Source organism: Saimiri boliviensis, chromosome 3 (assembly GCF_048565385.1).
Source record: "Saimiri boliviensis isolate mSaiBol1 chromosome 3, mSaiBol1.pri, whole genome shotgun sequence".
NCBI classification, from domain to species: domain Eukaryota; kingdom Metazoa; phylum Chordata; class Mammalia; order Primates; family Cebidae; genus Saimiri; species Saimiri boliviensis.
This window is the reverse complement of record NC_133451.1, coordinates 168609989-168637521: the sequence shown is the minus strand read 5'-3', so window position 1 is coordinate 168637521 and position 27533 is coordinate 168609989. Positions and strand designations below refer to the sequence as shown.

The 27533-nt window shown below is 37.3% G+C and overlaps 2 protein-coding genes and 1 long non-coding RNA gene across 8 annotated transcripts in view; 2 read left to right on the top strand and 1 right to left on the bottom strand.

Moving 5' to 3' along the window:
* USP53 (ubiquitin specific peptidase 53) overlaps window positions 1-11245 on the top strand; it is a 70250-nt gene extending 59005 nt beyond the window's left edge. Inside the window, exons 16-17 of one of the 2 annotated variants that reach the window (XM_003929735.4) lie at window positions 4908-5001; window positions 6045-11245. In XM_003929735.4, coding sequence (XP_003929784.1) covers window positions 4908-5001; window positions 6045-6918 — 968 coding nt within the window. In that variant the 3' untranslated portion in view covers window positions 6919-11245. The remainder of the gene's footprint in view (window positions 1-4907; window positions 5002-6044) is intronic. The other variant, XM_074396958.1, reaches the window with a different exon arrangement.
* A 992-nt stretch (window positions 11246-12237) lies between these two features.
* Window positions 12238-14431, bottom strand: ARLN (allregulin). The gene is made up of 2 exons (XM_010340349.2): window positions 14147-14431; window positions 12238-12583 (listed from the first exon to the last, which is right to left on the bottom strand). Coding segments are annotated over exons 1-2 (201 nt in total). The 5' UTR covers window positions 14347-14431; the 3' UTR covers window positions 12238-12582.
* Window positions 14408-27533, top strand: part of LOC120367770 (uncharacterized) — an 82713-nt gene continuing 69587 nt past the window's right edge. For all 5 annotated transcript variants that reach the window (XR_012517032.1, XR_012517031.1, XR_005582063.2 and 2 more), the window contains exon 1: window positions 14408-15861. This is a non-coding gene — a long non-coding RNA (uncharacterized LOC120367770). The remainder of the gene's footprint in view (window positions 15862-27533) is intronic.

Sequence of the window (27533 nt, the reverse complement as noted above, 5' to 3'; positions counted from 1 at the left end):
CTGGGGAAATTTTTTTTAAAGGCACATATATAATCAGAGGGCTTACTGCAATTTAGTGGAAGTGTTAAATCTTAAATGAATGCCAGACTTATAGTTCCTCTCATTCTACCATCTTAAGTTTTATTATTTACTATATGAGCAACATTGGCATAGAGGGTATTAAATTCTTATACATATTGCATGACTTACATGACTCTTTCTTGGAAATTGCTTCCAAGATTTAACTTGCAGAGCCTGATCATAATCAAATATAGATTCTTTTTCCCCTATAGGGCAATACCTAAAAAGGTATCTAAGATAAAGAACACTTATTGTTTAAAAAATAAAGTTACTGCTTTAATAACTTTGATTTGTTTTCTTTGCAGTGTTCATAGATTTGGTGTACTGTAAAGTATAAGCAGGAGAATGAGAGCAAAATGAGATAAATGAACAAGATGAAAATGTCAACTGAAACTCTAGGAGAATGCAGAAAAACTTACTAGAAATGTTACAGAAGTGCAGACAATTAATTGACAGTTCATGCTAATGCCATGTATTTTGGTATCTTCTATGAGCATCAGCATGTTATTTGATGTTCATACCAGTGGTCTAGTTTCATCAGAAGGAGATTTAGTGTAATGACTATATATTAATGGCATAGTACAGTAGTAAAAGCACTAGCTTTGGTGTGAACCCTGGATTGGTTTAAATGCTCCTACTTACCAGTTACATAGAATATTGGTTAGGTCACTTAACTTCCCTGAGCCTCAATTTCCTCAGGTGTAAAAAGGGGAACAGTTGTGACTGATGTTTTAAAAGACAACTATTATCACCTAGAACAGTAGTTTTCAAACTTTTGGGCCTCAGATATCATTATAATCTTAATGGGTGTATGACCTTAAAGAGATTTTGTTTCTATAGGTTATGTCTATCAACATTTGCTAGATTAGACACTAAATCTTAAACTTTAAAAATATTTATTCATTTAGAGAATAATAAACCCAATATATGCTAACACAAATAACATTTTAAAATGAAAATTAACTATTGAAAACAAAAATTTATTGAGATGAATGGCATTGTTTTATGCTTTCAAATCTCAGTTAATGCCTGGCTTCATATAAGATGGCTGGATTCTTGTTTTTGCATTCAGTCTGTTACGTTTTCATGTATGAAGAACATCCATTTACATACAGATAATACAGTTGAAAATGGTAATATTTTAATAGCCTTTCCAAAAATTGTAGATATTCTTCGACACTACACTAATACCAAGTAGTCGTTTCTTTAATGCAGTGTGAAATCTGAAACCACAGTACTTAACTTTTCATCCTCCATTACATTAAAATGCATTAGTCTGTCTTGTACTTTGAATGGATATTTTACACATGCATGATTTTATAACATTCATGTATAGTCACTTAAACAATATTGGTTTGCTAAGTTATGCAGGCTTCCAAGTGTTGATACATTTCATTAATATCTTTCTAAAAACTATTTTTGTTAGTATCACCATAGATACTAACAGAAAGCCTTTATAAGTATTAGTTGCAAAACTCATGGTGGTGGATACAAATTTTCCAAAGTTCTTACTTTCATTTCAAAGCCTGAATTTTATCACCAGTAATAAATATTGCCAGTTGTTTTCCATGAAATGACAGGTTTATTATTTTCAAGAAAATGTCTGCCAGTACCCAAGTTTGAATAACCAAAGTTTGTCATCTTTTCAGGTGAAAGTGGTGTTCTGTGAAAAACCTGCTAAATTCTGCTGACAACTCAAACAATCCTATAAATGCTTTTTCTTGAAACAGCTGTCATGTTTGGTATTATCACAGCGAAAATGCTTTATGTATACTTCCCATTTCCTCACATAGAATAATAACAAGATGTGCAAATTAATAAAATAATTGTACTGCTTCAAGCATTCTTTAAATGAAACTGGCTTTAAAAAAAAAAACACAAGTGTATAGCAATGAAAAACAGTTAGTACATTTTAGTTATTGCCTTGAATTATGCCAGCAGTTTTATCCTTTATTGTTTTTGTACCATCAGTGTAAATGGCATCATAAACAGAAAGAAAAATAACATCTTAATATTATCATGAAAATAAGGCCGGGCGCGGTGGCTCAAGCCTGTAATCCCAGCACTTTGGGAGGCCGAGGCGGGTGGATCACGAGGTCAAGAGATCGAGACCATCCTGGTCAACATGGTGAAACCCCGTCTCTACTAATGGTGCAAAAAATTAGCTGGGCATGGTGGCGCGTGCCTGTAATCCCAGCTACTCCGGAGGCTGAGGCAGGAGAATTGCCTGAACCCAGGAGGCGGAGGTTGCGGTGAGCCGAGATCGCGCCATTGCACTCCAGCCTGGGTAACAAGAGCGAAACTCCGTCTTAAAAAAAAAAAAAAAAAAAAAAAATTATCATGAAAATAGTTTGACTTCATAGACCCCCTGAAATGGTCTTGGGGACCTCCAGGGTTCCAAGGCCACACTTCGAGAATTGCTAAACTAGAATAATCTTAAGACTTGGTACATATTGGGTATTCCATAAACTGTAGCTATCATTATTGTGGTGATGACTAAGATAGCTTTATGCAGTTTCCTACTTCTCATTTCTAACATAAACAGGTGTTCATCATAAGATGACGATGTTCACAAAGTAATTAAAGATACTTTTGTGCTTTGTCGATACATTGGTGCTTGTGACTCTTCTATCAGTATATGGTGTCCCAGACCCCTCATGCCTTAGTAAAGGAAAAAGCTCCCTGTAGACTTTCAGGTCCTCAGCTCTAAAGCACTTGCTTTCCCATAAGGGGGAATAAAAAACTTAGATAGTCTTAGGTAAACTTCTGTATAAATCCAAATGTCTTAGTTCCCTTTTCTTTTTCTTTCTTTTTTTTTTTTAATTGCATTTTCGTTTTTGGGGTACATGTGAAGAACATGCAAGATTGTTGCATAGGTACACACATGGCAGTGTGGTTTGCTGCCTTCCTTCCCCTCACCTGTATCTGTCATTTCTCCCCATGCTATCTCTTCCCACCTCCCCACCCGCCCATCCCTCCCCCATTTCCCCCCAACGGACCCCAGTGTGTAGTGCTCCGCTCCCTGTGTCCATGTGTTCTCATTGTTCAGCACCCGCCTATGAGTGAGAATATACGGTGTTTGATTTTCTGCTCTTGTGTCAGTTTGCTGAGAATGATGGTTTCCAGGTTCATCCATGTCCCTACAAAGGACGCGAACTCATCGTTTTTGATGGCTGCATAATATTCCATGGTGTATATGTACCACATTTTCCCTATCCAGTCTATCATCGATGGGCATTTGGGTTGGTTCCAGGTCTTTGCTATTGTAAACAGTGCTGCAATGAACATTCATGTGCATGTGTCCTTATAGTAGAATGATTTATAATCCTTTGGATATATACCCAGTAATGGGATTGCTGGGTCAAATGGGATTTCTATTTTTAGGTCATTGAGGAATCGCCACACTGTCTTCTACAATGGTTGAATTAATTTACACTTAGTTCCCTTTTCTCTGTCTCTAACCTTTAAAATAGTTTTTAGTTTTCAGGGTTTTGTTTGTTCAGTTGGGCCTACTTTATCTGTAGTCTGGACATCAATTTCCTTTAGTTGTATTAAAGTTTAGAGGACAATAGTCATTTTTATTAGAGCTGTTTTAGTTAAGGTCATATTTTGTAGAGAGAAATCCAAATGTAGATAATGCTTTACTCTGAATATTAATATTATTAAAGGCTCTCCAGTGAATTCTCCTAGACTCGTTGTTCAGAGGGAAATAGAACTGCTATATGTTATGTGTTGCCACATTGGCCTTTAGGCCCTAATCAATAGCTAGCTGTAATTAAAAAGAGAGAGAGGAAATGGTTAATTTGGTGTCTAAAATCTTATGTAGCAGGCTTAGAAGTATGAAGATACTTGGAAGTAACAAAAGTCACACTGTAAATTAGTATAGTTTTTTCATAAGACTTCATTAAAATTAAATTCGAAAACTGGTGCCTATTAAATGTCAAAACCAGGGGATCAATTAAGTATCAATTATAAGGAGGCAATATGGGATCATGGTTAAGAGCACATACTTTTGAGTCATACAGATGGAGTTGTATATATATATATAGCCATATATATATTTAACCAAGGTTTTATATATATATATATATAAAACCATATATATATAAAACCATATATATATATATATATATATATATATATATGGTTATATAACCTTAGGTAAGTTACTTAACCATTCTAAGCCACTGTTTTCTCATCTCTAACATCAAGATGATAGTGTTCTTTATAAGGTTATTGTAAAGATTAAATGAAATATCCACTTTTCACAACTTGAGTAAGCAGTCAATAAATGGTAGCTAATTAGTAGTTGTATATTCTATATGCTGTCTTAGTAACCTCCTACCAATTTTAATTCAGTTTAAGTTCCTAATATTCCTATGAGGTAGGTAAAATGGACTATCATCCCATAATATAAATGAAAACTGAGATTTTAAGAAGTTAAGAGGCTTGTTTCCCTACCCATAATTAGTGAGTCCAAACTTCAGCCCAAGCCAGCAGTCTTCAAATGTGGGTTTTTTCCACCGTAACACTTTGTCAGTAAAGATCGTATCTCATGTAACAGGGGAAACATATACACAGATCTGCATCACCAAGCAGGAACAGCACTATTCTGTCATTGATGACACCCTCCAGTGATGATAAACTGAAGAAATTTTGTACAAAGTATTCAAACAAGAACTGTTATTTTGAGTTGTCTTAAAGAATTCACTTTTATTTAATTGGAAGAGAATTACCTGTTTATAGTAAACTTTATGTATCTATAAAAATATAAATGAAATAAATTCTATAAGAATTTAAATAATTTTGTTTTCCTCATCTCTCCTCCCCATCCCACCCTACCCTAGGCTTTAGAAAAGAACTCAAGAACTTGGAAGCAGGCTATAAATCTCATGAGTTCCACCCAGAATCACATTTACAAATAAAAAATCATTTGATAAGGTAACTGTAATTTTTTTCCCTAAGTACATGTATTATAGGCACATTGTTTAACAGAAGGGCATAAATATTTATTATTACTTTGAAAGCAATGGGTCTACAGTATTAGGATGCCTTTCTTATTGGGAATCATTAATAGAATGTGGATCTAGGAGAAAGTGTACAAAGTACCAGATACAGTATCTGATTATCTGTTTCAATGCTCACAGCATTCTTATGAGGTAGGTGGTATTTTACAAGAGAAAATTTGAAGCTTAGATTAAGTAATGTGACCAAAACAATTGAGCTGAGATTTGATTGGAGCTCCATCTACCTAGCAAAGCCTCAACTCTCTTTAACCATTGCATTCTAATTCAATTCATGTAATTCATATGAGAAGAATAATTTGCAATACAGTATCATTTACCCTTACCTTAGAAGGTAACTATTACCTAAAGGTAATCATTATTTCAAACTAGTATACAGCAGGGTGTGGCATGGTAGCACATGTCTGTAATCATAGCTACTGAGGAGGCTGAGGCAGTAGGATCACTGGAGGCCAAGAGTTTGAAGCCAGCCTAGGCAACATAGCAAGAACCCCACCATAGCGAAATAAAATAATTAGCGTACTATATTGCTACATATCAAAATTTAAATATGCTACCTCTGTTGCCTTTAAAGTTTGGAATCTTGGCAAGGAGATGTTTTAGGGTATTGTTTAACTGTTAACACTTTCCTCAAGTTCTACATTTTGTCACAAATAAATGTAATTTTAGTGTTGTCAATTGAAGTGAGTTTTTAAAATTACATTTGTAATTATTAGAAATGGGATTCTGGTAATGATGGGTGTTTCTGGTAAACACACATATTCTGACATAAAGATTTTGGATTTGGAGAGAGTTGAAAATGTTAATGGTTGCAAATATCTTTCCATTTTTGTGGTTTCGTTATAAAAAAATATGAACTGTATTTGGGGAAAATCAAACTACAAAACACATGCTTATTTTCTCCTAGTTTCACATATTTGCATAGGGTGTTCTAGCTTTGTTTTTATTTTCATATTCCAGATCATGTGTACATGAAACCAATGGAAAGTTATTTCCTTCATCCAGTCTACAAATACCCGAGGATCATAATACAAGAGAACATATCCACCAGTCAGAAGAACAGAAACTGGAAAAAACAAATGAAGGCAAATTTTCTGAGTTGCTTAATATTGAAAATCCTGAGAGAACAGGTTTGCCTTTTTGTGCTGTTAACTCTGCTTCTAGGAAGAGACTGAACAGAAATGAACCTTCTTTATTATGGTCTTCACACCCAAGAACTGTTGGGTTAAAGCCAGACACTGCTCCTCTCAACCAACAGCAAAATATGGATCAGTGTTACTCTGAGGACTCTCTATCCACAGAATGTATAAGTCAGTCAGCCTGCAGATCTGATGGGTGTCAGATGCCAAAACTTTTTTGCCAGAATCCACCACCCCCTTTGCCACCAAAGAAACATGCTATAACCAGCGTGCCACAGTCAGAGAAAAGTGAATCTACACCTGATGTCAAACTTACAGAGGTGTTTAAAGCTACTTCTCATCTTCCGAAACACAGTTTAAGTACAGCTTCAGAACCAAGTTTAGAAGTGAGTAAACATATGAATGATGAAAGACATAAAGAAACGTTTCAAGTGAGAGAACGTGTTGGCAACACACCAAACTGCCCATCCAACTCCTCAACTAATGATTTTCAGGCAAACTCAGGTGCCATTGTTGATGCCTTTTGCCAACCAGAACTAGACTCTATTTCTACCTATCCAAATGAGACAGTTTCATTAACTACCTATTTTTCAGTTGATAGCTGCATGACAGATACATATAGATTGAAATACCATCAGAGGCCCAAGCTCTCTTTTCCAGAAAGCAGTGGCTTTTGTAATAATTCACTATCTTAGAGTGTAAAAGGGCTAGGACCTGTGTTACATAATAGTCTTGGTTCAAGCTGCCCTTCTGAACAAAGATACAAACCTAGCATACATTCTAATAGGTAACTGGTAAAACTGACACGAAGTTTTACTTCTCAGAGGCCATTTAAATATAATAGGAACCTACTGACCAAACCTAGTGATACATAAAATTAAAGCCCATGGTATTTTTAAAGTTGTTAATCACTATACATGTACGTGTGTGTGTGTTTGTATCTGTGTATACACATATATAACTTTATGATCAATTTATTAGGTATTTTAGAAATTGCCTTTGAATAGTCTTGGCAAGCCATTAAAAACAAAATTAGGGAGATGTAATAATTCATTTGCCATATTTGAATAAAAATTAAATTTGTCCCTCTTATTTTGTGACCAGTAGACCTGCAAGTATTAAACTAACCAGTATTCATGTGTGGAGATTATTATAAACTATGCTAATTGAGAAGTACTAGGTGATACATAGCTTGGTACTTTTTTGTCAAAGAATTATTTGCTTTATGAAGAAGCACTTTCTAATGGGTAACCAGAAAAGGGCTTCACCCATTTGCTTTTGACTTCTATGATAGTCTACTGCATATGATCCCTTTAAGTGTCTTTAAAAAAATGACTTATGAATTTGATAGTATTTGGGAAAAAAATGCCTTAATGATTAACAATTTGTAAATCTTCAGGATCAGATGGAATTTTGCTCCTAGAACTTTTGTTTTCAGAGTATCTAGTTAAGATAAATTAGGCCTTTGACTATTACAGGTATTCATAAATATTACTTTAGCCATTTAAGTTAAAATACTTAAACTTTAGTATATTTATTTATCTCATTACTTTTTTTTCTAATTTTATATGAAATGTGAAAGGTCTTTATTTTGTTTTACTTTGGGCTGCTGACCACCAGTGTTAGGAATTAATATAGGGCCCCCTCTTATTGGGAATGTCATAGTAACTGCGTACATTTTCTTTGCTATATTACCTGCTTATAGGTTGTCAACCCATTTTATTTGAATTTGAAAATCTATCTAGGTTTCCAGATTAAATTTCTGCCTTTCACATATAGAGTTTAATTTTAATGAATGTTTAATTAGAGTAGCCTTCTCTTTTGTTCTACTCTGAACAAATAGTAATTTTACCCCAAGTACTTTTCATGAAGAGGGCTTTGAAAATTAAATGAATTTTTATTATAATGGTAACTTATGAGTAAAAATAAGTTACTTTGCCTTATTTCATTAGTTATTTTATTTTGTACCATGCTGGTAAACTGATTGCGGTTTAGAATGATTTTATGTTTACTCCAGATAACTGAGAAGCAGAACTAGTTTTCTGTACATTCCTAAATGGATAAACCTCATAATTCAATAAACTAGTAAATTTAGCAACTTGACTGATTCCATGAATCTTGTTAAAACATTCTAAAATTCCGTAAATAATTTAATGTGAATACTGTTAAACAGAAAATAATTGCTTACAAAAGTCTAACTTCACCCAGTTACCAGGTCTTGGGCAAATTTTATCTTCGACCTATAGTTTTTACTAGCCTTTTTTAACCATAATAGTGAGTGATAATTATAGTCTCATTAGAAATACTTGAATGCCAAATTTTATCTTTTAAGAAAGCTTATTTTTAACATCATTTTTTAGTATGGAGAGTTTGTAAATAATGTAAAGTTTGTAAACTTGTATTTGATATATCAATGTTTTTAATTACTGCTTTTATAACATTGTAAAATACTAGAAACATGGGCTTCAAGTTTTTTAATAGCTTTCAGAAAGTTTGTGTGTTTTTTTTCTATTTGGTTAAGATGTGAGTTGGAAATGTATTATTGGAAACATTTAAACTAATTTCTTTATTTAACAGCAGTTTCAGAGATTTGTCTTTTCAACTTAGAGTTGTAGACATCAAATAGAAATGTTGTTTTGCCTCTTTTAAGTACTGTCCAGTTGAAACCTCCTGAATCATTATGTACTGCTACACAAACTAGAAACTGACTATTTAATGTTGAGTCAATGCTCCAAATACAAATATATATATATATATATATACACACACACTAATCATTTTATTACATGTAAAATTTTTACATTTAGGGTGCCTATTTATTTTTACAGATGTTTTCATCCGGTTATAAGCTTATTATAACTTTGTAAATAATTCAGCCAACAATTGTAAAATACTTACCTTCAGAATGTTATATTTTCATGTGAAATCAATTTCTAGCTCAAAAAAAATTTAAGATAAACTGATTTTTAAGTTTATATGGTTGGACTTCTCTTTGCATTCATGAAATGTGTGTCACTCTCCCCTAATGTGGATTATTATGGGACCTGTTAAGTCAAGGGTACTTGGAATTTCTCTGATCACAAAACATATCTATCACAGGAGGGCCTAAGAGTTAAACTCCAACAAGGTTTAAAGCACAGCTCCTTAGAAAAGGAGTTGGCAAATTTTCTGTAAAGATAGAAAGCAATTTAGGCCTTGTGGACCATAATATATCTGTTAACAACTACTCAACTCTGTAGTGTGAAAGCAGCCATAAACAATATGTAAATGAATGGGCATGGATGTTTTCCAGTAAAACTTTGTCAACACTGAAATCCAGATTGCATATATATTTCATGTCCTGAAAGTCTTTTTTTCCCCCAATCAATTTAAAATGTAAAAACTATTCTTAGCTCACAGGCTGGTCTCCAAATGTACTCCCATTACCACTAATGGATTGAGTATTTGCAGCTCTTTACATCCTAAAACATTCAAGTTATGCCCCTTAAAAACTATCCCTTGCAACTGCTAATAAGCCAATTCATTTCAAAAGAAACTACTAAAATAATCATTTCATTTTATATGAAATTGTGTGAAATTTACAGAAGAATTTATCAGAGTAGTCACATTGATTTTCTTCTGATGTCTTTTTTTTTTTTGTCTTGTTATCTTAGCAAGTTTGCAACTTTTCTTGGTGTCCCATTTATCTACTTCTTAAAAGCCTTCAAAGTGTGGGCAACGTAAGCAGTCACTACTTGAAATGGCACAGTTTAATGGTAGGTACAATTTCTTACCATCTGTAGGAAAGATTCAACCTTTATATGCCATCATTTTAAAAATACCATTTACAGTCATGTCATATTACTAAGTTAGGGTTCTCCATAGAAAGAAAACCAACAGAAAAAAAATATATATATAGAGAGAGAGAGAGAGAGAAAGAGAGAGAGAGAGAGAGAGACATATAGAAAGACATTTATTTTGAGGGGTTGGCTCTTGTGATTATAGAGGCTGAGAAGTCCCACAGTCTGCTGCCGGCAAACAGTAGACCCAGAAAAGCTAATAGTATAGTTCTAACCCAAACCCAAAGGTCTGAGAACCAGGGGCCTTGGTCTGTGTATGAGAGCCAGAGAATCAGGAGAACCAATGTCCAGGGATAGAACATGGATGTCCCAGTTCAAGCAGAGGAGAGAGAATTGCCCTTCCTCTGCCTTTTTATTACAGCCAGGACCTGAAGGGATTGGATGACACCCACCCATAGTGGAGTGGGTGGCTCTTTTTTATTGTCTACTGATTCAAATGCTAATCTCTTCTAGAAACACCCTCATGGACAAACCCAGAAATCTGAGCATCTCCTAGGATAATCAAGATGACATATAAAATAAACCTTCACACCAAGATCTCTCCATCTTCATTATACCAGAAATTTTCAGAATATCTGATAGTTGTGGTAGTTGGCTGATTTTAGGCTCAAAAAGATAATATGAATTATGATTGGAAGTCTGTGTGTGACCTAACAGTAAACTATGTGAGAAACATAGACACACACACACACACACACACACACACACACACGTTAATCACCTCACAATCTCACCACCAGTTGTTACAATAAAACCAGCTATATATGTAAACATTTATTAGACAAAACCATTAGCAAGCAGTGCAGAAACAGTTCATACAATCGATTTGGTGCTCAGTGAAAAATCCCAGTTCTGTGTTCCTATAGCTGTTTCAACCATATCTTCCATAAATGGTTCTCTTTAGGTTGATGCAAAAAAACCCTGAAGGTGTAATTGCTAACTTTATAGTCAGCATCAGGCAATTAAAAATCTCCAAAATCAATTCCAGACTTTTCTGAAAGGTAGGAAGATACACAGAGAATTTACCATATCTTACAGTTTAAAAGGGAGGGAAATATCCCCAAAATATTTAAGACAGTTTGCATATACTGAATGCAAGTAATTTCAAGAGCCCACTTCTACTATTCCTCATGTAAAACCTTTAGGGCTAAGAGAAATATATATTTTTTGAGACAGGGTCTCACTCTTTTGCCCAGATTTGAGTGCAGGGCCCCATCTTGGCTCACTGCAACCTCCACTTTCCACCTTCAAGAAATTCTCATGCCTCGCCCTCCCAAGTAGTTGAGACTACAGGTGTGTGCCAACAGGCCTGGCTAATTTTTTGTATTTTTTAGTAGAGACAGGGTTTCACCAGGTTGGCCAGGCTGGTCTCAAACTCTTGACCTCAAGTGGTCAACTGCCCTTGGCCTCCCAAAGTGCTGGGATTATAGGTGTGAGCCACTGCACCCAGCCAACATTTTCTGTTAGTTACTACAGCTTAGAATAGCTGCTATGGGATTGCGGCCTTTTTGATTAAATACTAGCTGATCAACCCTTGAATATAAATTCTTGTTTTATAGCATTTAGATTTAAATATAACGTAAGTTCCATGGAGTCAAGAATCCCTTTTTGTTTTGTTCACTGCTGTGTCTAAGATAATGCCTGACTCAAATATTTGTTGAATGAGTAAATATGCTGACTTTGCTGAAGTATTTAAGCAAGTCACAGACATTATAAAAATAAATGTTTTGGCCACAAGCATACTTAATGCAAATAAATCAAAGTGATTTATTAACAGTAATAAAAAATAGGTTTGAAACACATAGGAGGCTCAAGAGTTTAAAAGGAAAAAAGGGGGAGATACCCAGGTAAGAGGGCGTGCATGCTAGCTTTCCAATACTTTCATACTACCTATTTTTGCTAAGACTGTATAAATCTGTTGCCCATAACCTATCTTTTCAAAATAGAGTCCAACGAAACCTAAAAATTTAAACTGGAACTTAGAGCCAGTAAATACACCAGGGGCCTACATTTTCCGTATATCTTATTTTTATACAGCCTCTGTGCAATCTATGAATACTTTGTTCCCTCTCTCAAAATCTTTCCCTGCTTTTGAATAACTTACTTTTGAATTCATATAAACATTCGCTTATGAGTCACCATATTCCTTGCATCATATTAAATCCTGAACAACTCTTAAAACATTAAAAGAAAGACATTACTATATTTCTTAATGAATCCACAAAACCTTTAAGTACAAATGTTTTTCTATTCAGCCCCTGTAAAGCCATCGGATGTTTCAAACGTTTTTAAACATGAACCAAAGGGTTTAATTTTAACAACTTAGTGAGGAATGAATGAAATCCTACCAATTTAATAGAGTTCTGCAAATTAGTAACAAAGTATAAAATGAAAGGAAGGGTCCCTTGGAGATTTGGAATTCTTCTGTTGAGAGTCCTGTCTTCTTTATTCAAGACGTTTGTAGCCATTTTCAGAATTCACTCAAGAATGAACTTCTTAATATAGGTATCACCAAATGAGTCTGTAAAAAGCAAGTATTTGTCAGCAATATTTGCTTTATCTTCCCAGTTTAACACTTCATGCCTACTTCAGAAAATCTTGTTTTCATCACTTGTCTATTCCTAAATGATTTACATATTGATTTAAAAAAAAAAGCCTGGAACATTTCAGGTAAGGCCTCCATTTTCTATCCAGAGCTGAAAACCCAGGTCATAAACACATACACACACACCCCACTGTATTTGAGATCAGTCTCCACCAAAATAGGGAGGGAGAGTGAAACTCCCTTTTTCAAACAAATTGCTTGACAGAGAATTTTATTAAAATCCCTATCCCTTTAGCCATCCTCCCCATTCATCCCTCTGCCTTCCCTGCCCCCTGCCCCCGACTTTGAGACAGGGTTTTGCTTTGTCACCCAGACTGGAATATAGTAGCGCATTCACAGCTCACTGACGCCTCGACCTCCCCAACTCAAGGAATCCTCCTGTTTCAGCCTCCCAAGTAGCTGGGACTACAGGCGTGAGCCACTGTGCCTCGTCCTGTCTTCTCTTACTACACCAAGTAATCATACAGTGAGGCCTAAGACTCCCAAATCTTTGTGAAAATACAGGGATGGGGGATGGGGATTGGGCAAAAGTGACTTGTCTATGAAGCAGTGAGAATTTCAGAAGTAACTCATCGTGACTAATGAGTTAACTTACAGTGAGTGAACAATCAATTCCAAAGTCCAATAGAGCTGTCTAGATGGGCTACACTGCTTTTCTCCCATAGGCGCCCTCTTTGATCTCACTGCTTCTCCTTATCACCATCTAACTCCATTTGGTATCTGCTTCCTCTGCCCTATTCTCTAAGTTCCCTTCCTTTACCCTCTGCCAGAATTGTCTTTTCAGAGTGAGTAACGATGAAAATGGAGAGCATGGATTTTACAAGTGAACTCTACAGAATTTTGTGACTTGGTGTTTTAGGATATGTGGGTGTGTGTAATAAAAAGGCAAAAGTGTCTCGGGTTTCTGGGAGGTAACGTTGGATAAAGTTGGCCTTTACTCTAATGAGAACACTGAAAGGCAAGTAAATCTGGGTAAGAAGCTGCTAAGAGTTCAGTTTTGGACATGTTAAGTTTGAGACGGCTGCGTGGTCTGCTCATGGTCAAACATAGCTTTCTGTGGGCAGTTACAACTGCCAGGCAACACGCAAATCACTACGATCTCAATCTTCACTACACCCCTATGACCTGGTGACTACCGGCCCCAAATGACTGATGAAAAAATAAAACTCCAAAAAGCAAAATAACTTCTCCGGTTGCTTCATGGTGCTGCAGGAACTCAAGCCTATCTGGTTCCATTCCAAATCATGAGAAAATATGACGCGAAGTTTTCTCCACACTTCTTTGGAGACTCCCATGGACCGGCCAAGGAAGGACATTTCGCCCCTAGTCCTCCTCCCCACGCACCCGACTGCGCCACTCACCAACCGTGTCATCTTGGACGTACACAAACTCTCTGCAATTCAGTCTCCTCCCCGCCCAAAACAGAGCAAGGGCTCTCTAAGATCCTTACCACTCCAATTCTGCATTCAAGATACTCACCATGGCAAAAAATACACGAAGAGAAATACCACCGCGTCGAAAAGGATGAAGAGCCAGAGGTCCAACCAGTACGAGTGTTTAGGCAGCCCGTTTGCCCCGGACTGAGGCCGCACAGCGAGGCTCTGCCTCCCTGCCTCGCTCTGGCCTCGCCGCTCCCGGGGACCGTCTCGACCATCACCACCCGGTGCGTCCACCTCCATCTCGCTCCTGCAGCTTCGTAACGACCCTAAAACCTGAAAATGCCTCGGTTCCCGGACTTCGGTGTTCGCCGCACCGGAAACTAAGCGGAGTCCCACCGCCCGCGCAGTCCGCCGCGCCCCAGCTTCCGGAATGCCCTCTGAGCCTACCCATCCCAGCGCGCAGGCGTGCGGCCCGACTCTCCGCGGCCTACGTGACGACCGGCCTCACGCGCGGCCTGAGCCCGGAAGCTATATTGATGGGCCCGCCCACTTCCGCCTCGCGGCCTCCCAAGCCGAAAGCTGGTTATTCAGGTTTCGCTGGAGGAAATACACTCTCCTCCCACGGAAAGGCCGGTTCCTGTCCGGTGATGGACTCCTCTCTGGAACTGCCCAAGGGATCCTTATGCTAACGCGTTAGGAAGGCCCCCTCTGGAGGATTTTGTACCGTGTCTAGCGTTTTACACTGACTTTGTGAAACAGCACTAATGAAGTGGACGTCCTGCTCACGGGCCTGAGTTTCTAAACGGGCGGGACAGCAGCATGTGAGCATTTTGCAAGTACTCAATGGAAGTGAGTTTAAGAATAACCCAGCGGCGCCGCCTGTGATTCCAGCACTTTGGAAGCCGAGGCGGCCAGATCACCTGAGGTCAGGAGTTCGAGACTAGCCTGGCCAACATGCTGAAACTCTGTCTCTACTAAGAAAAAAAAAAAAAATGAGTCAGGCGCGGTGGCGGGCGCCTGAATCCCAGCTACTCGGAAGGCTGAGGCAGGAGAATCGCTTGAACGCAGGACTTGGAGGCTGCAGTGAGCCGAGATCGCACTACTGCACTCTAGCCTGCGCCACAGAGGAGAATGAAAAGTTATTTCAGTTTGAGTGAGCCTTAGCAAGAATAGAATGCTAGCAGGAAGAAAATGACCCATACTGTCTGGATTTTACCTGGTGGGTCCAGTTTCAAATATTCTTTCTTGTCACAGTATGAATCCTGAATTTTTCATAAAATATGCGCACCCAGACATATAAGTGGTTCTCTTGGTGACTAAATGCAGATAAGACTCTGTAATTGTATTTTTACAGAAAGTCATTAAATCGTCACAAAACCTCTTTGAAGGGGGTAGTACTCCGTTTTATAGAATTAGAAAACGAGACACAAAAGGAGTGAATTGTCTAAGGTTACTAAAAAAATTATAAAACCTAAAGTTAACTCCAAATCCAGCATTCTTAAAGCTGTTCCATAGCTTCCTATCCCTGCTCCATTTGCCTCCAAATCAATTGTCAAGATTTAGCGACAAAGATAGTATATAACCTTTAAAGAAAAATGCCACCGTCTGTTTCTTCAATGAAAAATGCTTTGTAGATTCTGGGATGAGAGGGGCCATTACCTGAGAATTAATTAGATAATGTGCTGTGACTCAGATTGTCTGATGGTAGTAGACAAAGAAGACCCTGGGCTTAAATGCCATTGAATCTTTATAAAAATTAGGAAAGGCAAGTGAACAGTTGCTCCTACCAGAGATGGAAGCCTTCTTGCTGACAAGGTAAGATCAATTACTCCTAGGTATTGAAGTAGGATTGATAAAATTTTTTTGTAATTATTAATGTTGAAGAAGCATGACAAACTGAACAAGTCTTGAAATGGTTTTTTAAACTTGTCTTTGACACAAGCTCATACTTATTGTGAGGAAATGCTGATAGTATGGTCTGATCTTGAGTCAGGAGTGTCTGTCAGACTTGGAAGAGTAATTAATGTAAATAAGGTGGGATTATTTAAACCAAATTCAGTTGAAAGATTCTATTTTCGACTTTACCCTACTGATTGTTGACTATTCCACATTACAAAAATGAGTTCAGAGTGTTGTAGCTGGTCTTGAACTACTAACCTCCGATGAGCCTTCTGCCTCAACTTCTTAAAGTGCTGGGATTATAGGCATGAGCCACTTTGCTCAGTTGGCATTTGCCATTTTCAAAACAATTTAAATTTTAAAAAGTACTGTACTGAAATCCAGGTTCACCGTCAGTCATGCAATACCTCTGCACTCGTCCAGTCACCTTGAACTTTCTACTTCACATGTTCAAGTGAAAACTATGTACCAGGGACTACAGATTGAATCATTGGAATGCAACCATGATCCAACACATCCATAATTCTGTCAGCACAATTAATCTGATTGGGCTGGGGCAGAGAAGGCAGTATATGAAAATGCTATAACAGGCCAAAGATAGCTAAGTGTTTTTAAGAAGATGTTACAGATCTTCTGAACTTCAAGTGCAGTAAGTTCTCAACAGGCAGATCATTAATTTGGCTTTAACCCAAGGGATAATGCAAGTTTTTTATGTAGCTCTCAAGCCAGTATGTCCATGTAATAAAGCATCCTCATGAGCAACCTAGGAATTAAACTAATTTTATAGAATAACCAATCCAACAGTAGAGAATTTGGTTATTTTAATTTTCATCTGGAAATACATGTGTTTATCTTATTCTTTCTCATGTTAACTTCATCTTTTCCTCCTTTTCAAATTGGGTACCTGTCCAAACAGTAACCCTGTTGATTGGCACCACAGGTTATTTCTCCAACTTCTGGGTCATTTTATTCATTTGTTGTTACTGTTCTCTTCCTTTTTTTTTTTTTTTCTGAGACAGAGGCTCACTCTGTCGTTGCCCAGGCTGGAATGCAGTGGCTCAATCTTGGCTCACTGCAACCTCTTTTTTCTTTTTTTTTTTGAGACGGAGTCTTGCTCTGTCATCCAGGCTGAAGTGCAATGGCATTATTTTGGCTCACTGCAACCTCCTCACTCAGTTCAAGCGATTTTCCCTGCCTCAGCATCCTGAGTAGATGGGATTACAGATGTCCGCAACCACGCCCGGCTAATTTATGTATTTTTAGTAGAGGCAGAGTTTTGCCATGTTGACCAGGCTGGTCTTGAACTCCTGATCTCAGGTGATCTGCCTGCCTCGGTCTCCTAAAATGCTGGGATTACAGGCTGAGCCACCGTGCCTGGCCTGTTCTCTTCTGTTCTTACTCCTTTGTATACCTTTGGTAGTTTTCTTTGTTTGAGAGTTGTATTATCTGCTGGGCACTGTTGTTCATGCCTGTAATCCCAACTTTGGGAGGCCAAGGTGGGTGGATTGCTTGTGTCGAGGTATTCGAGACAAGCCTGAGCAACACAGCAAAATCCCATCTCTACAAAAAGTAGAAAAGTTAGCTGGGTGTGGTGGCACACCCCTGTAGTCCCAGCTACTTGGGAGGCTGAAGTAGAAGGATTGCTTGAGGTCAAGGCTGCAACGAACTGCGATCGTTCCACTGCACTTCAGCCTGAGCTACAGCAAGATCCTGTTCCCTCCCTGCTCTAACAAAGAAAGAATTGTACTATCATTATAACTAGGTTGCAGCTTCTCTTTTATCTTCATCTTGGTCTTTAGATGTTTCCACCTTTATACCCACTATTAATCTGGCTCCACTCTACTCAGCCAACCTGGCGCCCAGCAAACATTCTTTGCTCCAGTCAGAGTGCTTTCATCTATCTTCCTCATGGAAACTGTTCTCTTGGCCTCTGCGCTTTGGTGCATGTTGTTCCTGTTAAACTGGAATGCTTTCTCATCACTCTTAAATCCTACTCATCCTTGGGGGCCCAATTTAAGTACCAATTTCATAAAGTTTCTTTCACTACAGTTCACATTGATCTCTCCATTCTTGGTATTTCTAACATACCAATTGTGAAAACCTCACATTTAACTTGTCCCTAACTTCTTTCTATGTCATGTTTTCTTCATGGGAGGAGGGTTATTTTCTCAAGATCAAGGCAGTGAGGGAAGTGTTTGTTTCCATAGTTTTTGTCTTCCTCTAGAACCTATTATTTGCTTCTACATTCTGTAATGGCCTCCTATTAATGGGGCTATGTATTAGACTGGTCATCTTTCAAAATTTCCCTACCTCTGACTCAGAAAATACTGAAATTTTCTTGATACTGTCTGGCATATTGGCTTGCTTTCTAGCAATTTTACGTAAACTTTCTCCCCTTTTAGAGTATTAAGTTTTGTTCATTTGTTTTGAGACAGAGTATTGGTCTATCACCCAGGCTTGAGTGCAGTGGTGCTCTCAGAGTTCATGGCAACCTTGAACCCCTGGGCTCAAGCAATCCTCCCACCTCAGCTTTCTCGGTAGGCAGGACTGTAGGCACACACCACCATGCCAGACTTGCTTTTTATTCATGTTTATTTTTGTAGAAATGGGGTTTCACTATGTTGCCCAGGCTTTTCTCAAAATCCCAGCCTCAAGTGATCCTCCTGCTTCAGCCTCTCAAACTGCTGGGATTACAGGCATGAGCCACTGAGCCTGGCAAATATTATGTGTTCTTTAAAGGAGAGACAGCATTTTTGCCATCTTTGTAATCTCCACAGCCCTTCAAATAGTGTCTTCAACATGGAAGATATTAAATATTTATTAAACAATTTTTTTTTAATATTCTGCAACACAATCCAGGTTAAAAAAAAATACTTGTTAAATTGTGTGTTTTAGAACATAATAGTGTATAATACCAGTGAGATCTAACACTATTGAATTATACTGTCAGTAGGGATACTTTCTGAGAATTTTTGAAGTACTAGTAATGGATATGTGCCAATTCTTTCCCCCTTTACGGATTTTCCTTCTTTAGTTTCAGTAAATACTTTTTAATACCTGCTGTGTGTTAGACATTGTCCAAGGAGCCATAAGAGATACAGAATGCAATTTCAACCAATTCATTAAAAGTACTGACTGAGGATGTATAACAGAGCAATGAAGTTTTCAAACAGTATCACAGAGCATGGGGTTCTGCATAATGATTTGGTATTTGGAAGGCTGAGCAGAACTGGCTGTGAACATACTAGTCAGATAAAATTACAACTGTTTCTGCTATTTACTTAGACATGTACAAACAGACTTCAACCATAAAAACTTAGTTTTGTTTATATTTTAGAGTTTCATACAAGATTTTATTTCAAAACAAAGCGTCCTGCTTTTAAATGTTTAAAAACAACTTCAGTAGAGCAGAGCTTAACTAGTAGGCACAAAAGACAAAGATGTTGAAACCTACAACTTTGAAATTTTATTAGGCTAATCATCAGCAATCAACCTGTTAATTTGTTTTATAGGAAGGTGTTAGAGGGGCAGTCATTGAGGATGGAGATTGAAAGGTTAGGCAATACATGACATGTTCTCATCTCATAAAATTACAGGTTTCCAAGCATAAAAAACCTGTGCTTGGAATTAAAACCTATGCTTGGAATTAAAAAGTTGTTAATTTAGAATAAATAAATAGATGCTAAGGTGATCATTGCTATATATAAAATATTGACCAGAATTAGACTTATAAGTGTGACAAATGTAACCATGTTGATAGCAGTTATCCTTGGAGATGAGATCACAGATAGTTTCATTCTTTGTGCTTTTTCATATTTTTCAAATTTTCTCAATGGAAACGCATTTTATTAACTAGAAGTTGGAAATTTTTTTGAAAAAAGTAAATTAGAAAATAAGCAAAAGAGGCCAGGAGCGGTGGATCACGCCTGTAATCCCAGCACTTTGGGAGGCTGAGGTGGGTGGATCATCTGAGGTCAGGAGTTCGAGACCAAGCTGGCCAACATGATAAAACCTTGTCTACTAAAAATAGAAAAATTAGCTGGGTGTGGTGGTGGGTAACTGTAATCCCAGCTGCTAGGGAGGCTGAGGCTGGAGAATCGCTTGAACCTAGGAGGTAGACGTTGCAGCGTGTGGAGATCACGCCACTGCACTAAAGCCTAGATGACAAAAGCTATACTCCGTCTCAAAAAAGAAAAAGAAGCAAGAGATAGTCTACTTCAAAATCATTATTTAACTATTTCTGATGTCAGATCACTGGCAGTAGACACATAAGTATCAAGGGGCTTTAATGATTTGTAATGGTGCTTTTTAAACTAAATTTCATCGAATCCTGTGATTCCTCGGGGATTACTCAAGAACCAACATGGAACGGAAGAGATAGATGCAGGGAATGTGGCTTAAGGCCTCTACTGAAGAAGCTCAGCTTTCTTGTTCATATCTATAAATATACCTGTTGGAGAACAGATTGACTGTTTTTTTGTTTTGTTTTGTTTTGTTTTTGTTTTTCCTGTTCTAGTGAAAGCTAGTATCAAAAAGTCACCTTTGGTGACCCATGTTCAAAATGGTGGAATAGCAACTCCAAGTTCCTGTCCCTCAAGCACAGCAGCATTGAAAAACAAGGAAAAGTCTGAAATAACTTTGTCAGAATGCTGGAAAACAGTCAAAAGTTTACAGCAACCAAGAAAATGCTGAATCAAAATATATGAAGTAGATATTGACAGAATTGAATGGGGAATAGACAGTTCTACAAAACTTTTTGGAAACATTAATACTTCACTTTTAAAAATGAGTGGAACATTTAGACAGAAGACCAGTAAGAAAATAGAGGGCTTGAACAACGCTGTAAATCAGCTATACCTCACAGACACATGTGGAACTCCACCCAACAGCAGCAAAATACCCAGTCTTATCAAGTATACATGAAACATTCTCCAGGATATATCATATATTAAGGCATAATATAAATTTTAATGAAGTTTTAAAAATTAAGTCAGAAATGTCTCTGATAGCAATGAAATGATGTTAGAAGTTAGTAACAGAAGGAAAATGGAAAATTCACAAATATGTGGAAACTTAACACATTCTTAAACAACCAGTAGTTAAAAAAGGGTATCACAAAGGAAATTAGAAAATACTTGAGAGACAAATGAAAATGAAAATGCAACATATCAAAACTTATAGATTGCAGTGAAGACAATGTGTAACTATAAATGCCTATATTAAAAAAGAAAGGTGTCAAATCAACCTAACTTTACACCACAAGGAAATAGAAAATGGAGAGCAAATAAACTCAAAGCTATCAGAAGACGGGAAACAATAAAGATTAGAGCAGAGATAGGTGAAATAATGAATAGAAAACCCATAAAAGGGGCCGGGCGCGGTGGCTCAGCCTGTAATCCCAGCACTTTGGAAGGCCGAGGTGGGTGGATCACGAGGTCAAGAGATCGAGACCATCCTGGTCAACACGGTGAAACCCCGTTTCTACTAAAAATACAAAAAATTAGCTGGGCATGGTGGTGCGTGCTTGTAATCCCAGCTACTCAGGAGGCTGAGGCAGGAGAATTGCCTGAACCCAGGAGGCAGAGGTTGCGGTGAGCCGAGATTGCACCATAACACTCCAGCCTGGGTAACAAGAGCAAAACTCTGTCTCAAAAAAAAAAAAAAAAAAAAAAAAAAAGGAAAGAAAAGAAAACCCATAAAGGGAATTGGTGAAACCAAAAGTTGGTTATTTGAAAAGGTCAACAAAATTGGCAAACGTTTAGCTACACACACAAAAAAGTGAGAAGACACAAATAACTAAATCATAAATGAAAGTGTATATATTACCACCAAACTTACAGAAATAAAAAGAATTATAAGGGGATACTACGATCAATTGTATGTCAACAAATTAGATAACTTAGATGAGTAGAAAAGCTGAACAGACCTATGACAAGTAAGGAGATTCAATCAGTAATCAAAACATTCCAACAAAGAAAAGTCCAGGAATAGATCACTTCTCTGGTGAATTCTATCAAACATTTAAAAAAGAATTAATACTATTTTTTTCAAACTCTCCCCAAAAAATAGAACTGAGGGAACACTGTCTTTCTATGAAGCCAGTACACTGATACCAAGGCAGATAATGACACAAGAAAAGAAAATTACAGGTATTTGCACACCCATGTTTATAGCAGCACTATTCACAATAGCCAAGAGGTGGAAGCAACTCAAATGTCCATCAACAGGTGAAAGGATAAAAAAATATATTATGTACATACAATGGAATATCATTCAGCCTTAACAGAAAGGAAATCCTGTCAAATGCTACAACATGGATGATCCTTGAGATCATTATACTAACTGAAATAAGCCAGTGACAGACAAATACTATATGATTCCACTTACATGAGGTATCTTAAGTAGTCAAATTCCAAGAAGCAGAAAGTTGAATGGTGCTTACCAGGGGATGGAGGACAGAGGGAAAAGGCCAATTGTTTAATAGCCATAGAGTTATAGTTTTGCAAGATGAAAACGTTTTGCAGATCTGTTTCACAACTTTGTGAATATGTTTGACACTACTAAACTGTACTTTTGAAAATGGTTAATATGATAAGTTTTATGTTATGTGCCTTTACTGCAATAAATAATGCAGCATCCCTTAGGAATATAGATACAAAAATTCTCAAAAAGAGCTGGGCACCATGGCTCATGCCTGTAATCCCAGCACTATGGGAGGCCGAGGTAGGTGGCTCATGAAGTCAGGAGTTCAAGACTGGCCTGGCCAAGATGTGAAACCCCATCTCTACTAAAAATACAAAAATTAGCCAGGCACGGTGGCAGGTACCTGTAATCCCAGCTACTCGGGAGGCTAAGACAGGAAAGCTGACTGAACCCAGGTGGCAAAGGTTGCAGTGAGCCACTGCACTCCAGCCTTGGTGGCAGAGTGAGACTTGTCGCAAAAAAAAAAAAAAAAAAAAAAAAAAATCTCAAAAAGTACTAGCAAACCCAAACTGACAGCATTTTATTTTATTTTATTATGTCTTTTTTTATAGAGACAGGGTTTCACCCTGTTAGCCAGGATGGTCTTGGACGCCTGACCTAGTGATCTGCCTGCTTTGGCCTCCTAAAGTGCTGGGATTAAAAGTGTGAGCTACTCTGCCTGGCCACCAACTGCATTTGAAAAGGATCATATACTGTTATCACATGAGATTTATCCCAGGAAAGCAAGGGAAGCTCAACATAAGAAAGTCAATTAGTATAGTATGCCGCATTAGTAAAACAAAGGGAAAAAAGACAATCATTTCATTTAAATTGAGCAGAATAGGCATTTGGTGAAATCTAATACCCTTGCCTAATAAAAACACTCAGAAAACCGGGAATAGAAGGGAATTTCCTCAACTTGGTAAAGGGTGTAATGAAAAACCCACAGCTAGTATCAACAACAACAAAAGAGATAAATTAGACTTCATCAAAATTAAAAACTTTTGGACATCAAAGAACATTATAAAGAAAGTAAGAAGACAGTTTATAGAATGGGAGAAATTTTTGTAAGTCATATATCTGATAAAGATTTAATATACAGAATATATAAAGAACTTCTACAACTCCACAACAAAAAGACAACCCAGTTAAAAAGGGACTGATAAAGGACTTAAACAGTCATTTCTCCAAAGAAGATACACAAATAGCCAACATGCAGTTGAAAATATGCTCTATAACATTAGTCATTAGGGAAATGCAAATCAAAATCACAATGAGATACCACTTCACATCTACTAGGATGGCAATAATAATATAATAATAATAATACAGAAAATAACAGGTGTTGGCAAGGATGTGGGAAAACTTAAATCTTTTAACATTGCTGGTGGGAATGTAAAATGATGCAGCCATTATGGAAAGTAATTTAGAGGCTCCTCAGAAAGTTAAAGAAGAACCATATGACCTAGCAATTCTGCTTCTAGGTATATAACCCAAATAATTTAAAACAAAGATGCAGATAGTTGTACACCAAGTATACACCAAGTATGCTGTTTCATCGCAGCACTATTAACAATAGCCAAAAAGTGGAAACAACTCACTGTCCATAAATGGATGGATAAACGCAATGTAGTTATACACATAACTAATTATTACTCAGCTATAAAAAGGAATGAAGTTCTGATACATGCTACAACGTGGATGAGCCTTGAAATAATGCTAAGTGCTTTTAAATAATGTTTGAAAAAGTGCTAAATAAAATAAGCATTTCATTTAAGCCAGACACAAGTAAAAAGACAGTCTATGGAATGGAAGAAAATACGTGATTTTTCAAGATATTGGGAGATGGGAGCAACTGGGTGTTATTGCTTCATGGAAAGGTTCTGTTTGTGGTTATAAAAAATTTTGGAAACAGATGGTGTGATGATTACACAACATTGTGACTATAATTAATAGTCACTGAATTGACATATAAAATCATTAAAATGGCAAATTGTATATTATATGTATCTTACCACAGTAAAAGACCCCCCCACCCCAAAAGAAAAGAATATGAATACTTGACAGTCTTCCCCTTCCCCACAACAAAAAGTCACACTGGTCTTCTTTGGGGGACTAAATCAACCTTAAAGTTCTAAAACAGATCATTCTTGTAATTTATTAAATTGGACTCTCTGGAAGCAATCAGGGTAGCAGTTCTTAAGTAAATAATTTTCTTTATGTATTTTTATATGTATATATATAGAGAGAAAGGGTCTCACTGTGTTGCCCAAGCTAGTCTCAAACTCTCGGCCTCAAGTGATTATTTCACCTGGCCTCCTAAAGCACTGGGATTTTAAGTGTGAGCCACCACACCTGGCCCTTGCCTTTTAAATCTTAAGTGGGGCTCTTTGCAATCTTAAAAGGTGAAGTTTTCAGGTGCTAAAAAAAAAAAGAAAGTAGAAAAGCTTAGAAGACACTGGGTCTGTGAGGTGGAAGATATCTAAGCCCTTTTGGCCCCCATGTCCCAGCCGATAGCCCAAAAGGTAGTTATAGTTGTGAAGGGAGGAGTTTCTGCTGCAGCCAAACCCTAATATTCCAGGACCCATGGTAAGACTTTGAGAACACCATCTAGTCCAGTACTTTGTTCTCAGATCTGACTGAACAAGTCCAGATGCTTCAGGTAATTGCTTCTTGCGACAACTTCAGGTTATGCCATTCTTTGCTCCCTGAAAGGAGAATTGAAGTGGGAAACCTCAAGTGCTGTTGCGTTAAGAATGAGCTAGTGTACCTCTTCTAGGTGCAGAGTAGAGTTGACAGTGTGGGCATTGTTAGGCTTCCATGAGGATTTCTTTTGAAAAGATGTTCCCATGCTTAAAAATAAATGACAAATTTAGAGTATTCTCAGAGTTCAAAAGAAAAAGTTTATTTTCCTCCTGCTTTCTATATTGGCAAATGGACTACAAACTGGTGTAGTTCTATTCATTTAAACTGTTGGAGTATTGCAACAGGATCTCAAAGTTGGGGACATGTTACTTGATTTTGAAAAGCATGAGGCGTAGGAGGTAAAAGATGACACCAAAAAGCTAACCTAAATCAACTTAAGAGGGAAACGGGCTCATGGTTCAATAGTGGTCAGAGTTCTAGAATGTAGGAATAGTACAGCCTTGGCCTTTTCCTCTGTTCCTTCATCATTCCCATGCACACTAAATTTCATATACTTTCTTTTCATAGAGGTTCTCTCTCCTGGGGATTAAGGGTACTCCCTGGGAACCTAAGGGAATGAGTAATATGACCCCCACAAGCAGTTAGAGCTACTCTCCCTGGTGTGATAATGACTTCCTCAATTTGTAATGTAGGCAGACTAAAATAGATCCTGTATTGGTTTTATAACAGCTAGAAACTGGGAAGAGTAGAGTTCATAAAGTGTTCAGTATTGTTAACCTCACAAAATAGTCCTTCAGAAATTCCAGTTCAAAAGATAGGAGTCTTTTGCATGTTTCATAAAGCTTTTTTCGTTACATTACTCTGTTCTTCCTTAGGGAGCAACTTTGAGCCCACATAGGCTATGCTAATTAGGCTCTTTGTTTTTCAGAAGGGATCTCTCCCAGCCTGGAGTGCAGTGGCATGATCATGGCTCACTACAGCCTTGAACTCCTGGGCACAAGGGTGATCTTCCTGCCTCAGCCTTCTGAGTACTTTGGATTGTAGGTGTGAGCTACTGTATCCAACCTGAGACTCTTTATATTACAAAGCCCAGAAACACTCAGCATAATTCCAGGGCTCTTTTAGGAATGTCACTGGCTCAAGGATCCAAATCCAGGCTCTGACTAAAACATACTTAGAATGGCTTATTCTCTAACTCCCTTCAGACTGTTGCTCAAATGTTGAATGCCATCCAACTCTCTATTTGAAACTGTACCTGTGATCTCACCTCTTGACACTCCACATCTCTCTTTCTGTTTTTTTTCTCAGTAGCACTTATATCATCAAATGTACAATATCTTTCACTTCATTCTCTTGTTTATTATCTGTATCCCTTCCATGACAACAGGGAATTTTGTCTGTTTTGTTCTTTATTGTATCTGTAACCCCTAGATAAGCACCTGGCATATAGTGCCTGCATATGAGACATGCTTAATATGTATTTGCTGGATGATATTTCAAATGAAAATTTACCTACAAAACCACATTAAATAAAATTGAATGTGGACTCTAGGATGACTGCTTGGGTCCAAATCCTGGTTCAGCGACTTACTGGCCTTTGACCTTGGGCGTTATATAACCTCTCTCTGCCTGCGTTTTCTCATGTGTAAAATGAGCCTAGTAAGAATTGTTTTTATTATATAGGCTTTGTTGTGATGATGAACATGAATTGGTATTATAAAGCACTTTGAAAAATTTCTGACACATTGGAAACACCATGTATTAATAACTTAACTTGTAGTGGTAGTAGGAGTTGCATGTAACTGTATCTGAATTAGCGCTGTGTTTTATATTTATAAATAAGGCATTTATTTAGATTTTATGATCTCTTCCTTGTGCTTAGGAGCCAATTTGTATGAGAATAAGGATGACAGGAGTCTGAAATGTGAATTAGGCCTTTTAAGAATTCAAGGAAGTCCATATAATCAAGCATCTTATGGAAAATAGTTCAGTGGATAATGTAATTCAAGGTAGCATATATTTCTATGAGAGCCTACCTTTACACCTTTATAATTCTTATCACAATAATTTTTACTTGTTCAATATGTCTTCCATGTCTAGATTCTAAGCTTCTAAGCTAGATTGAAGTTCCATGGAAACAAAATAGATTTGTCTGGTTCACCACTAAAACTCATGTGATATTTAGCACATGGTAGGTGCTTGATTCATGTTTGGTTAAAGAAATATGTATTATGGGCTACTCGGGGTCCAAGAAGCCTATACTGAACAAGTTATGTTTTTATCCACCAGAAACAGTAATTAATTACTTCCACATCGAAATATATTCTCTCACCCCTCTTCTCTTTTATCCAGTTTTTGTTTACTCGTCATGACTGCTCTTACCTCATGGCCTCTGTGGTTTGCTTTTCCATCTGTATCTTTTAACTTTTGCCCATCATTACTAGCTAATGACTTTTTCTGTGTATTGAAGACAAATTCTC

Excerpts from the sequence above, each read along its gene's own strand:
- ARLN (XM_010340349.2), bottom strand. The coding sequence starts at position 14,346 with ATGGAGGTGGACGCACCGGGTGGTGATGGTCGAGACGGTCCCCGGGAG.